This window comes from Sesamum indicum, linkage group LG8 (genome assembly GCF_000512975.1).
Source record: "Sesamum indicum cultivar Zhongzhi No. 13 linkage group LG8, S_indicum_v1.0, whole genome shotgun sequence".
In the NCBI taxonomy this organism is placed as follows: domain Eukaryota; kingdom Viridiplantae; phylum Streptophyta; class Magnoliopsida; order Lamiales; family Pedaliaceae; genus Sesamum; species Sesamum indicum.
The window spans coordinates 237,604-251,559 of NC_026152.1; the positions used below are offsets into that span (position 1 = coordinate 237,604).

Below are 13,956 nucleotides of genomic sequence, written 5' to 3' on the forward strand. Positions count from 1 at the left end.
TAAAGGAAAAAGTACCATGCAAATTAGCTGTGAGGAGAACACACAACTTCCTGCATAGGAGATCACCGCAGAGACCTATGCGTAATCGACTAAAATTTCAAAAGGTACACAATACAAGAATATTTTTATACTTCTAATCAAGATCCCAAAATTTTACATCCCTCGTCAAATATATAAATAAATTTCAAGCAATTACAAATTACAATTATTCCAATTTTTTGGTTATAGGAAGAGGATGGAAATCTACTTCTTCCCTCCACTAGAAACATTAAATTTGAAGAAAATAATGTCCCCATCCTGGACAACGTAAGTCTTCCCCTCCTGCCGATACTTCCCAGCAGCCTGTGATAGGCAAGAGAATTTAGTTTCATGGACAATTTTTATGAAGGCCTCAAAGCATTGCAAAGAAATAGTAATATGCTAGCAGGATATTCTGCATAGGATATTCACTCTGCCATCAGAGCAAAAGCCAGTATAGGATTCACACTGTATTTGAGTTCCTGTTCCATCTCTTTTGGCTCTCCTATGCATTAACCTCATCAAAAGTGAAGTGTAGTATAGCAAACGAGTGCAAAAATGACTGAAAATAGACTATGCTGTTATTCTATGAATTAACAACACTTCATTAGAGAAATATACCTTTACGGCTGACTCACTTCCGAGCTCCTTTAGATCTTCAAATTTCATAACCTAAAACGCAATACAATCCAGTATGAGCATAAATGGTGATGCAATTTAGGTACAAATTTCTCTTGTAAAGATTACAGAGTGGGGTATCAAAGAATAGAACTCATTTTCTTTTGAGGCAAATGAAAAACCAACTTTACAATGAAAGCAAATACAGTAGACTGACACTTCTATGCGATGTGAAGGTGAACTCACCAACAGTTTGAGGAACATAACATACAAGTACAGACAGAGATCAAAGAAAATTTTCAGTTAATTAAAAAGTGAAACCAAACACACCTAAAATTAAAATCATTGATTAAATGGGAAAAAAAATGGACTCATGAAAGTTCTATAGGAATATGAATGTGCATGTAGAAATAAGGGAAAAGGAAAAGCAGCTACCTCAGCACATATGAAACCTTTTTCAAAATCAGTATGAATTGTTCCTGCAGCTTGAGGAGCTTTAGTCTGTCGACGAATTTGCCAGCACTTTACCTGTACAAGAGCAAATTTATTCTCATGTTCACCAGAGTAGATCATGACTAGCGTAATATCTTAAATAGCAAGGATAAGTTGAGACACAATAAAAGATTTTTGAGGCGTCACTCATAAAGGAATATATGAAAAGTTAAGCAATCACTGAAAATTATAAGAAATAGCCATGTGACGGAACAATAATATTAGGTTGAATGCGAATGATTTATGAGGACTTGTCCAGCTACTACTCGTAAACACAAGCCCTTTAATTCTAAAAAGGTGAAACAGTTCCAGTGATGGGGCAAAGCTAGAGCTTATTAATATGCTCATTGAAGCATCTGATGGAGCTGAAACTGCCTATCCAAGGATAAAAACCCATCCTCAAATTGGAATTATTTCCACTTCATAAGGCTACAACCTCAGGACCTTAGGTACTCATCAAGACAACAGAACCAATAAGCAATCCAATATACAATACCTATGCAATTCATCCATCACCATTTTCAGTTTCCTCCAATCAAAATCAGTACACTGTACACAACCTCCTGCTGTCACAACAAAACTAGCATATTCAGTTTTGTAAGAAATCTAGCTGATGAACAAGTTGCTTAATCAGTCCTCACCACCTTCAACAAGCAACCACCTTAGCCAGATCTGCAATCGTGAAGCTATATGAACTTGAAATGGGCATATGCTGGTTTTCATGATTGCCATAGGTTAAGTTTTAATACAACAGCATTTTTCAAAAGGTTCTAAGACAAATGCTGATGGCTAATAATTTTTATGAATAACAAAGCAACCAAACAGGTACTGGCCTAAACATCTCTTCTTCCTTATCCTTTTTTATTTATTTGTTTGCTTCCCATCAAAAGAAGCTAATATGTGCAATACATACTGAAATTGTTCTATGAATGTGATTTATATACCACCACAACATGCCTAATGCTCAAGAGTTTTATATTTCTTTCATTGACATAACATGTTCAAAGCAACAAAAAAAAAAGTAAATTAGAGACACGAGGATGCTTGTGAAAATGAGAAGAATATTATGAAGTACCTCATCTGGCCCTGCAGTGAAAAAGTATATGAGATTAATGGCTGCGAATCCCGTCTTGATGATCTTAGGAAGGGCACTGTAGCATGGAAATCAGGGGCAATTTTATCAACTCTTTTTCCATATATAAAGTCGAATTAAGGCTACCAAAAATAGATTCAAGATATCCAGTTTCACAGCTTTATTATTAATGGTTCATTTTAAAAACTCTCACTTTCAAGATATACAATATTTCTTGGACTTTAACAGTTGAAAGTTTCCAAGAACCATTACTTTCTGGTTTCTGCCTAGACTGCAAACACCTAATCTGCATGTATTACATGATCAGAAATGCCTTGCCAACTGGATGGCGTTCAATTTACCTAAATTCATTATAGAGAAGAAATTATTCACACTTTACAGTAATCCCTTGCAAAAACATTTTGAAAACCCACATCTGAAATAACAAATCAAACTTGAGACAACCTTTGAACCTTGTTCTCCTCACAATACTTAGCAGCTTCATCTGGGGAAATATCAGCAAGATTCCTCTCTAAAACACAGCTGAAAGGGATTATAGTTTCACCGCCATGCTCCTGCACCCTACAAAAGATATGAAAGAGATATTTCTCAAACACATGGAAAAGAACAAAGGGCGAGTAGGGAGAATCAATCCTTCTGGCTTCATATCTAGGAAAATATAACAAGTACAAATCTACATTGAATTAATCAAACTGTGAATTCTTTCAATCAACTTTTTAGGGTATTTGGAACGGGCAAAGGATCCACCTACAAATATATGAAGTGTTTTTCTAATTGCTGAAATGCTATAGTTTTTACTTCATTTTCTTATAAAAAGGGAACAAGAGACTAGAAATACTGACTCTAAAATCATGTAAGTGTGACATTAATGTTGCAGTTTCAGGCAGAAATTTCTAGATGGTGGAAGCTCACTCTCTCATGCACATGCAGAGAATTGTAGCACAAGAAAGGAGTAGAGAGTTGCCGACGCCAAAACTGAGACATACCAAGCATGGATCTTCGGTAGAAACTTGTTCTTTTTTCTTTGATAATCTTTTTCATTCATGTTAACCTGCTCCAGATCACCGAAAATAAAAACATAAAAACAGTGCAACATTTAGTTGGAATTAAAAAAATGTCATCAAATTGAAATAATTTGAAGCATGATAATACGTAAAGCTCATATCATGTAAAGAGCATCACATGCACCATATGGCTCCTCAAGGAAGTAGGCAGAAAAGAAAGATTCAACATATCTCTCCTATTCCAGAACTATTCTAATTGTTCGAGACGTATTAACCCATCACATCAATTAAGTAACCTAACTTAGCATTTCTCATAAGTAAAAAAGTTTGATAATAATGAATGAAGGGTAATCAATGAAGGGAGTATCTTTCTCCAGTCTTCAATCATTTGAATTCCTGAGATTTTTCCACATAGTAGTAAAAATGCGGCAACTAACTTAAGTTCTAAACATGTCACCTATATTTCAAGCCACAGCTGAAGGAGTGGAGACAGAAAACAATGCCTTCCCTCGTAAACAACATCCCTTTCACTTCTTGCTTTAATGAGACATGAAAGAAAGTTCCAAAGATATTCTTCCTCTTTTATCGAAGACAGATCTCAGAATCACAAACAAAGGAATAAAAGCGGGCATTATGGATCAACTTCCATGTACATTCATGCAATAATAAACATCAGGGAAGCACATACATTTCTCTTTAGAAAACAAATGAATTTAACTACTGGATCCTGTTTCACTAAACATCTTGACATGCCGACATGCTGGGGAGATAATAACTAACACAGAATGTACCATAAACAACCAAATTAAGCATATTACAGCTGATAGCCTAATTTGGAAAGAAGAATCCTGTTCCAACCATAATAGCATTCCCACGCTTTTTTGCCTTTTATAGGTACCTAGGTTATTTACTTACCAAGTAAACAACAGGCTTTGCAGTAAGCAATTGGAAAGTATTCAATATCTCAATATCAGCAGCTTTCCACTCGACCAGGCGTGCGTCTTTTCCCTCCTCAAGAGACGCTTTGACCTTGTGGACCCATAAATTATCAAGATTCAGTATACAAACATCCCTGATGTGATGTGATAATAATTCAACTACAAGCCATTACATATTGCTGAAATTTGGCAGCGGTTTTATGACTCAAGCATATGTTTCATCAACCATATTAAGCAAATAATCACGTCATACCTTAATAACCACAGATAACAACAGATTTTCAAGTCACAGAAAAGCAAATTAATTAAAGACCTCCCCATGTCAACAATTGTCACGAATAAGAATCCATGGAAAATGCCAACATGGTGTCATGTAATTTGATTACAACTTCAATAAAGATAAGAGTGCAAGTTGGAACCTATGAAATCTCTTGTTGGACAACCAAGAAAAAGCAGCAGTCTTGTGTATAATGCTACCTATGTTAAAAATAGCACGCCCTGAACAAAACATCGGATATATTATTTAAAAAAAAGAATCAGGACACGAAAAATAAATGTCCTTTAGTTAGACCAAGCAACTTACACGTCCTAACTTATTATAAGTTAAATCAGCTTATCTTATATCCAACAAACCCACAGCTGCAAATTTCCACCAACTACATCAATCATCAAGGACTAGACACAACTGGTACGTGTAAAACTAGATTGCTAGATAGAAAGAAATCTAGACTGAAAAAGAGATTTGACATGCAGTGGAGCTCGAATGATATATCAGTATTCAAAATCTATAATATGAACTCCAAAATAATCTACAGTACAGCACATAATTTATAGGCGAACCCCAGCAAAAGCATTTGGTAAAATGACAGAAGATAAGAATCTCAACAAAAAGAACCAAGAGTATGAATACCCGTATGCATAACTCATGCTCGAGTTTCAGTTGCTTATCATTGCTCCTCTTCATGCTCTTTTCAAGATCATCAATTCTCCTCTCCATGAACTCAATATCCTAGCATCATACGCCAGTTCAGGATCAGAAAGAGCAAAATATCCAAGACACCACAGAACCACAACTTCCAAGAGCATCCAGAATTTTTAAACAATTCCATATGCTAGAAACTGCAATGATCTGCCTTACCAGAAGGAAGTGGAGAATATAATCGAACTTCTAATTGCCTATTAAAAGAAGTAAAAGGTAAAGAAATCTTCAGGTTAATATTTGATTCAACCTTACCTTTAGCCGCAATTCTGCAGATATAACTTCTAGATCCCTAACAGGATCGATGGAGTCATCAACATGGATGATATCAGGATCTTCAAACGCACCTAAATGAGATAACAGGAATAAGACAGTGCATTCATGTTATACCAAATAAAAGAAATTTCAACAATAATTTCATTTTCTCGGTATACGGCATGAAAATATTGTTAACCCTATCACTGCACCATTTTATTATCGCATAATGGCATAATAACTACTGAGCGTTAACACTTTCTGAATATTGACAGAGTGTTAGAACCCCAAAAGGTATTAAAATAAACCAGCTCAAATTCTTTATACAATAGTAATTCAAAATGGGGGAGATTAACAATACAAAACATGCCTAATGCATGAAAGGGGTAATTCTAAAAGCAGAAGGCAAGACACAGTATCTGGAGATAATCTATAGATATTACACAGAATCTACATATCATTTTCATCCAGCAAAACAAATACTACTATTATGAAGATGATGAACTAACATGAAGAGATCCACCTATATCCCATCTAAAGGATGTTAGCAAAAGCACAAGATCTAAGCAGCTTACGTAGAACGTGAAAAATCCCATCTACTGCCCGGATATGAGACAAGAAACTATTCCCCAATCCTTGTCCTTCATGAGCACCACGAACAAGTCCAGCAATATCATGAATTTCTAGAAAAGCTGATATCTATCACCACATTGATAAAAGTTATCATTAAAAACTTTACATGGATACAGTAAAATACAGTCCCATTTTTTAAGAAATAAATAGTCAGTTTCTGAAAAGAACCTCGCTCTTTGGCTTGTACAGTTGACAAAGCCATTCAAATCGCTCATCGGGAACATTAACTCGAGCCTCATTGGGCTCAATGGTACAGAAGGGAAAGTTTTCAGCCGGTATAGATAACTTGGTGAGCGTGTTGAAAAGGGTAGATTTCCCCACATTTGGCAACCCGACCTGAATATTCATTATGGTTAACAATCAGACCAAGATAACACCAAAATTTTAGTTTCAGTTTCACCAAAAGATGTAAGTAACAGTATGATTAGATATCAAACCAAGAATCAAGACATTTAGAAACTTCAGGCCAGAAATCAAAAGTTCAAAACCCATTAAACTTTTCAACAAAGTACAAAAGTGCGCGAGTCAAGTTCCAATTTATCTTTCTTCACCTTTGGCTTGGACAATAGAACAATTTCTTCGAAAAGAAACAAAAAGCATTTCTTGAAAGAAAAAGATAAACACTATCACTCCCTACACATGATAGATTATAACTACTGCAGTCTCACCCTCCACTGATTAAAGCAATGAATAGTTAAACCTTGATTCAATAATCAAGAAAACTTTGAATCTTGAATCAAGAATCAAGAAAACCTTGAATCAAAGAATAAAAGAAAGCTTACAATTCCAACTTTGAGGTGGGAAGAAAAGCGTCCAAGAATAGGCCTCTCGGCTGGGGCTTCCTTTGATTTCGCTGCTTTGGGAGGCATCTCGTGTTTCTCCCGCGCTTCTTCTTCTTCTCTTTGAAATTCTGGAAATTAAGAGTAAGAGAGTTGGAGCGGAAGAGAGGAAGTTGGGGGGGTTCTAGGGTTTTATACGCAACGGTTACTACGCCAGCCCTAGAGAGTCTGGAAAAAGGAAAGGTAGATCCAACGCGCTTAATTGTTAAGCAAAATCCAATCAGCATCAATTAGGCCCATTTTGTTATGGGCTCAAGAGAAGGCCCAATATTGGGTTGGGCCCCCTTTTGACAAATAATAAAGCGGATTTGTGAATATTTTAAGTGTAGCAAGAATAATTGTAAAATATTTTGACATCTAAAAACTGCTCATTTTTCCTGAAAAATAATATGTAAATTCAAAACTCTGAGCCTCTCCAAAATGTTACCTAGCCTTTGTTTCATTGGTTTCCAATTCCTACATGTCAAAATTGGATAGAATCAAGCTCCAATTCTAGCAACTTTTTTATATTGTGCTAGCGTTGGGTTTACAACTAGTAGTGCCAAACGTCAAGACACGAGTAATGGTCCAATGGGCGACAATTTGATTAGCGACATTGTCATCCTCATATATGGGAAAGTGAAACAGAAAACTATACAGTATAATACACACACATATATATATATACGAGCCTTCTTTTAGCAACACAAAATTGGGAGGCATGAGACTATGTTGCCAATCATTGGAATCGACAGTAGCAAAGTAAATGAATGAATATATATATATATATATGAATATGTGAGGGAGCCTGCTTTTTCAATTAATCTAACTAATGGAACAGCAGATTTACATGTGGTCATTTACAAGGAAACACAGAGTTAAAAGAGAAAAAACCAGGTATAAGAGCAAGACCACAGATCTCTCTTCATTATAGAATTTCCTCGGTTGAGCTTCAGACGCACACAGCAAAAAGGTCTCTTCTTTAACTTAACTATCCAAGTCCATTACGAACAGGGGTGAATTTCTGGTTCAACTGCCCAAATTGGTGCACATGGTAGCATATATGGAGTGGTTAGATTGCTTAAGTCACCTTTCTCCATACACATGATATCAGCATAGCTTGTCATCAAAGAGTTTCGCATTCATCCTGAAGACATAATCACAATATTGAGACTACAATCAACAAAATACAACCACCAACAACAATAGAAAGATGTTAACTCTGGTCCATCGATGAAAGACACGCATGTTTCTTGTGTGGAGTGATACCCAAATCAGTTATAACTACATAGCAAGATAGCCATTGCTTTTATTTTTTTAGACACAGCATTAATAAAAATTGAAAAGCAAGGTTGGCACCAGCTTAAACTTCAACTTCATCATCAAGTGGCAAGGACAAAAGTACTTGTTCTGCCTTTTTTCCTCTCTTATTTTCCCTTGCATGCTCCAACTTGAAAATGAGACATATTCTAAAAGTCATTAGTTATGCCTCCAAATACTCCATTTCGACTCAGAAATTTCATATTGTTCTTTATCCACTTAAATTGATATTTTCATTTGCACATGTAGAGCTTTTGTTTCAAAGTATGAATATATTTATGTACACAGAACACAGAACAGTGGTAAGTGGTCTTTGGTCAATAAATATATGAAGCAAAGTATAAGCCTAATTGCATAACATGATTAATTTGCACTTGCAATAAAAGAATGTAAAACCAAATACAAGGAAACATGAACTTTAGAAAATTAAAAGTTTGTATTTCAGTAAAATAGACAGATTTCTCTTTTTACATTAAAAGCATGCTTGGAATTGAGAAGGCGCCAACACTTAGCAGTTGCCTTTAGGCCACACTTACTTACCATGGAGTTGATCACAACAGTTTGGTAGATCCTCCACTCAATTCCCTCCTGACCAGCTCGAGGATCTCAATAATCTGCAATGAAGTAATATCAACTTGTTAATTGATCGCCATTTGAAAGCACAAATGAAGGTGGTGACAACAGGGTTTACTTATTTATGAGGTTCTTGGCCTTTTGACTTTTCCAAGAAAAACATAATGAGAAAAGTTGCCACGTTTTTTTCCAATGCTCATGCAAAAAGGTATATCAGATACATATAGTCATACAATGACATGTTATAAAGGAGAAAATTAAAGATTGGCATTCCTAGTAGACTTGGGTTCAACTTACCCCCGGATAATGCTTTAAAACTGGAGAGTAATGATCAAGTGCAATGTATATTTTCTCCAGCAATCTCAACAAAGCATCAACCTCATCCCCTAAAAGATCAACCTGAAACAAGCATGTATTCAGAAACCACTCAGAGACAGTGAGAAAGAGTATAAAGGCCAAAAATGTACCAATTGCAAACAGAAAAATTCAAGCAAGAATTATAAACCAAAATTTTCCATTGTACTTCTATGAATCTCCTTTTGGAGATCCAGACTGAAAGCTATAACAATTGACCTAGTTCAGTTACACTTGGTTTTGACATTTTCAATCATATCCTTTAGCATATTATAGTATTTAGAAAGCATATATACATATAATCTAAGCATCAATGATCCTCAAACGAATATGATTATAAAATTTTACATCATCCAGCAGATCATAAAATGAGATGGTTTAAAGGATCCAAGGGCAGTCAAAGCAATTTATCCGAATCTGCACATGTTGCTTTCCTTGGTATAGCATGATCAACATACTATAATGGACACTGTAGATCTAGTAATAGGCTGAATAAACATATAGCACAACATAATATCACTATGAATGTTGCAAAATAGTACAGACACACATGCATGACAAAACCACCTAGCCAGTATCGCACAGTTGTACAATTCCCTGGAAGAGAATTTGAAAAACAATGTCCACAATAACCAATGCCGCACTAACAGTCATCACTGTAAATCAGGATGCTATACCTCTTATTATAAAAAAACATCACTCGAACAATCACAACATGAGGTTTTGACTTCATTACCTCAGCCTCTGCCATTTGGAGATCAGCACATCTCCGCTCCAGCTTCTGTTTGTACATGAATCCCGTGCTTCTTAGCACAGTAGCCATCTTGGAGAAAGCTTTGAGTTGAGAACTTATGTCTTCCAACCTGAGAATCATGAATATGACCCCAAAACACAAACAGAATTACAAATTAATTTTGCCTTTCAACAAAACACCACAGATAATGAGTTGTTTCCAAAGAGAACTTTAATAAGTAAAATGTTAGCATTGCATATGTTACACAGAAGAATATAATTATTCCTTGTCAGCAGACTCTTCAAGGGGCAAAATTACACTAAGATCTTTGAACACAAGGAGAGATCATATGACTCAAGAAAACATGTCTTTCTTTCTCTTATGCCCCCACACTACCCCCTGCCCCCAATGAAAATCAATATGCTTGTCCTATGAGGAACCTGATGTGGGTTACTCAAGAATCAAAGCTGATATAGTTTATCGCATGCTAATCACAAACAAAAGATCATACACAAGTTTTATGCTATACCTCAGAGTATTGCTTTTTACTACTCCTGATACTCTGCATGCAAAATCGTCAAACATTTTGGAGAACCCACTGGCAGCCATTTCCATTTCCTTTCTTAATTTCTCCTCTCTAGCTTCACTTACCAGTAACTTGTCATGAGTTTCTTGTGAAAGAGTGAATGCAGAATGTCTCTCTTTGTTTGCTTCTGTTAACACCTCTTTTGTCTGATCAAGCTTCTGATTAAGATTTTGTATTTCCATTCTATCAACTTCAATCTGCTTCAGTGCTTCTGCATGTTGAGACCTTAAAGTTTCGAGTTCCCTGTTGCTCTCGGCAACCAATGTTTCTTGTCGACTAGAATGTTCCCTTAAAATACCCAGCTCTCGCAAAGCTAGCTCAAACTGCTCCCTCTCTTTTGACAACGAAATCGATAAACCCATTGCTAGCTTCTCCTTCTGTTTTATTGCTGTTCTCATATCCAGAATCTCCTGCCTTAATTTCTCCTTCTCTTCCACCAACAGCCTTAATTCATTTTCCTTTTCAAGAGCTTCCATTGCTAAACTGATTCTAATTTCTTTATCAATCAGAACTTCCTGAGACAAATCGTTTAGTTTTCGCCCAGCATCCTTGACAGCTTCTGTTAATATCAGTCCACTCAAATCCTGCACTATCAATGACTCAATATCTGAATCTTCAACTTTATGTCTGTTTGCATTTTCGGCAGTATTAACAGCTTCCCTGAGAATGATATCATAAATTTCTTCAGTTAGAAGGGAGCTCATGTTTGAATCTTCAGAGACACAACACCTCTGTGCAAGCTGCTCCCTGAGAGCACACTTATATACTTCTTCACTAAGTGAAGCTTCAATGCATGAATCTTCCATTGCTGATTTGAGATTTTCCACAAGCTTCAACATGTTTTCCTCAGCCAAAGTATGCTCCGACAATTTTGCAGCAGCATCCAAAATCTCTGCTTCTAGACACTTAACCTCATTTTTCTTGTCGGCAAGGCTGTCTCTGAGGTGATGATTTTCAGAGAGAAGGTTATCTAGTCTATGCTTCAGTTTCCCCATACTCTCAACATTGTTGGTTAATGTAGGAAACTTTTTATTTTCCAAGAGGAAGTTCTCCAACTTTGAGATAATGTCAGGAATCCTTTTCCTTAACGCATCAAATTCTTCATCTTTCCTGTGTGTAACAAAGGATCTCTTCTCTTTTAGGTATTCACGTTTTAGACGAAAATATTCTTCAGTCTTTTGCTGTAGAGCTGACTCATGGTCTCTCTTCATCTTAGATATGATGTTATTAAAATAATTTACTAATTCTTCCTTAGGCATGTGTCTCAGCTGCTGAAAATCATAGCTCTCAGCGACATGAATATCAGATGCGTCTAGAGTCCCATTTTCTCCACAGAGTGAGGGCGACTGTATATGATTGCTTAAGGTCTTGTGGTGCAAATTTTCCAAATCGTGAGATCCATGAGAAACGAACCCTGTTTCCGGTAAGGAGAGTGACTTCAGAACTGCATCCAACTGGTTGCCTAAACTAGATATATCATTAAGCTTTTCAAGCCAATTAACATCCTGAGTTCCTGTAAATTGAACATATTGTTCCCAAAGGTTCTCCTCAAGCTCCTCCTGAAGACTCCTAAGTACACTTTGTATCACTATATCCTCAAGTTTCGCTGACAAAACTTGATCTTGTTGCCACTCAGAAAGTGAAATCCTGGAGGACAGTAAAATATCATCCACCTTTGTGCAGATAGTATCCACTGTTGTCTTCAGACATTCCAGTGTCTTATCCACATGCATCCAGCTTTCGCACTGCTTCTCCTCTAATATTCCACCCAATCCCACCAACTCAGAGCCAGAACCAATCTTCTTGATGGAATTAGCTCCTCTGGCACACTCAATCTCCTTCTTAGCCTTCTTGAACTGCTCTCCTGCCACACTCCGTAAAGCATGTAAGTCCTCCCTCATCTTTTCATGTTTCACAAAGGCATTGGTAACACAAGAAAACCTCCCATAATTCCCAGCTTCAAATGTTTTCCGCCCCACTGGCAACCTTACATCCTCAAATTTACCAGTAACGACCTCGTGCGACTGCAGAAACCACTTCAAATTGGACAGTTCAAGTTCCTTGGATGCGATTTTTTCTGCTGCCTCTTGTTCCACTGCAGTCACCATTCCCTTGATAACAGAATCACTGACCATCCGTGAAATCATTAATCTGTCATTAATATCTTCCCAGTATTCCTCCAAATCCTCCAAAACCTCCTCTGCCAAATTCCCTTTCCCCTTTTCATCAAAACCCACTTGCTCCAACCCATTATCACTATTTACCTGCTCTAAGCCATTTCCATATGAAATTATAGCGCTCCCATTTGACATTCCACCATTTACCAACACCTCTTGACTCTCCATAACACATACAGCTACCTGAAATATAGCCAAAATAGCAAAATAAACTAGAAACTTATTAGCTGAATTAAATTATTATAGATTCAAATAAGCACCCAAAAACACCTAATACCATACATGTATCACATACAAGGAGCTATATAACGAGAGAGAGAGAGAGAGAGAGGATAAAAGAATAACAATGGGAAAAAAATATACATATTAAGAGAAAAAAACAGGGATACTTACAAGTAAATTAATGGGCAAATACTTTTACTTCTTGAACCGAAAATTCACACAATCCTTACAACTTGTGCTACTTGAATAACTTCATGTTCCACTAGAATTAGTATAGGGGTTTCTAGGGTTTAGGTGTCTGTGAGAAGAAGGGTAGCAGAATTTTTGGGCGAGAGCAGCAAAAGGATGGAAAGAGCGGGAGTGAATAGAAGTGATAAATGAGGCTTAATTTAAGACGTAATTTACGCCACTTGCCATCACTTCGCTTCGGATGTGAATTTGGCTAATGAGAGGGCAAAATAGGAAGGTAAGAATTGAGATATAATAATAGTCTAGCGTATATTTATTTTGTTAGTATTACAAGTATGAGTGTTGACGTTTCTTTGAATATTTACCGCCCACCCCATGAAAATATATGAATTCTCACTTCAGGACCAAATACACACCCCAGACACAGACACAGACTCCGTCCAAAATCGCTCCTCTTTTATTAATATTTTAATACTCTTACCCGCCACTCAATACAGATGTTGTCTTCAACTTGATAGAGCATGTGTGTTTTGTGCAAGTTAGAACCCAAAAATCATAATAAATGAAAATAATTTGATATGGCTACCCATTTGATCGGTATTACATTATGTTAGCTATTGTTACTTTGATATTGTATGTATGTTGTAATTTTATTTTAAACAGGGCGTAAATAATTTATAGGGTCAATTTCGTAATGAAGTATTATTCATATTTATTTTATTTTTATAAGAAAAAGTCGTACGATTTTGTCATATTAAGACATCTTGCTAGAGAGAAGATGCCTTGAGATTTATAAGTTACTCAATCCTCTTGTTAGGGGTTGATTATGTATGCAATCATCCTAAATCAGTTGCAAACAATGAGTTTGAGTAGCTTATAAAACCTAATACCCTATTTACCTCGAGAAGCGCTCCTCCTTATGCAACTGAGACCAAAACAAATAACACCTTATTT

General features: G+C 36.3%; 2 protein-coding genes across 2 annotated transcripts; both read right to left on the minus strand.

Annotated features, from left to right (window-relative positions):
- On the minus strand, positions 104 to 7,039 carry LOC105167255 (obg-like ATPase 1). Its single transcript, XM_011086895.2, has 12 exons — positions 6,813 to 7,039; positions 6,199 to 6,366; positions 5,973 to 6,096; positions 5,398 to 5,489; positions 5,074 to 5,172; positions 4,141 to 4,254; positions 3,208 to 3,272; positions 2,666 to 2,782; positions 2,204 to 2,279; positions 1,072 to 1,164; positions 640 to 690; positions 104 to 342 (listed from the first exon to the last, which is right to left on the minus strand). The coding sequence occupies exons 1-12, from the start codon at positions 6,897 to 6,899 to the stop codon at positions 244 to 246; spliced, it is 1,185 nt and encodes a 394-aa protein (XP_011085197.1). The 5' UTR covers positions 6,900 to 7,039; the 3' UTR covers positions 104 to 243.
- Positions 7,612 to 13,662, minus strand: LOC105167257 (WPP domain-associated protein). The gene is made up of 6 exons (XM_011086896.2): positions 12,985 to 13,662; positions 10,358 to 12,774; positions 9,832 to 9,958; positions 9,039 to 9,140; positions 8,709 to 8,782; positions 7,612 to 7,995 (listed from the first exon to the last, which is right to left on the minus strand). The coding sequence occupies exons 2-5, from the start codon at positions 12,757 to 12,759 to the stop codon at positions 8,720 to 8,722; spliced, it is 2,694 nt and encodes an 897-aa protein (XP_011085198.1). The 5' UTR covers positions 12,760 to 12,774; positions 12,985 to 13,662; the 3' UTR covers positions 7,612 to 7,995; positions 8,709 to 8,719.

Coding starts and splice junctions, on each gene's coding strand:
- LOC105167255 (XM_011086895.2), bottom strand. CDS start 6,899: ATGCCTCCCAAAGCAGCGAAATCAAAGGAAGCCCCAGCCGAGAGGCCT. Junction 5,173..5,397: donor CTGCAGAATTGCGGCTAAAG/GTAAGGTTGAAT, acceptor GTATGATGCTAG/GATATTGAGTTCATGGAGAG. Junction 1,165..2,203: donor TCACTGCAGGGCCAGATGAG/GTACTTCATAAT, acceptor GCTCTTGTACAG/GTAAAGTGCTGGCAAATTCG.
- LOC105167257 (XM_011086896.2), bottom strand. CDS start 12,759: ATGGAGAGTCAAGAGGTGTTGGTAAATGGTGGAATGTCAAATGGGAGC. Junction 9,141..9,831: donor TCCAAATGGCAGAGGCTGAG/GTAATGAAGTCA, acceptor TGCTTGTTTCAG/GTTGATCTTTTAGGGGATGA. Junction 8,783..9,038: donor TTTTAAAGCATTATCCGGGG/GTAAGTTGAACC, acceptor ACTTCATTGCAG/ATTATTGAGATCCTCGAGCT.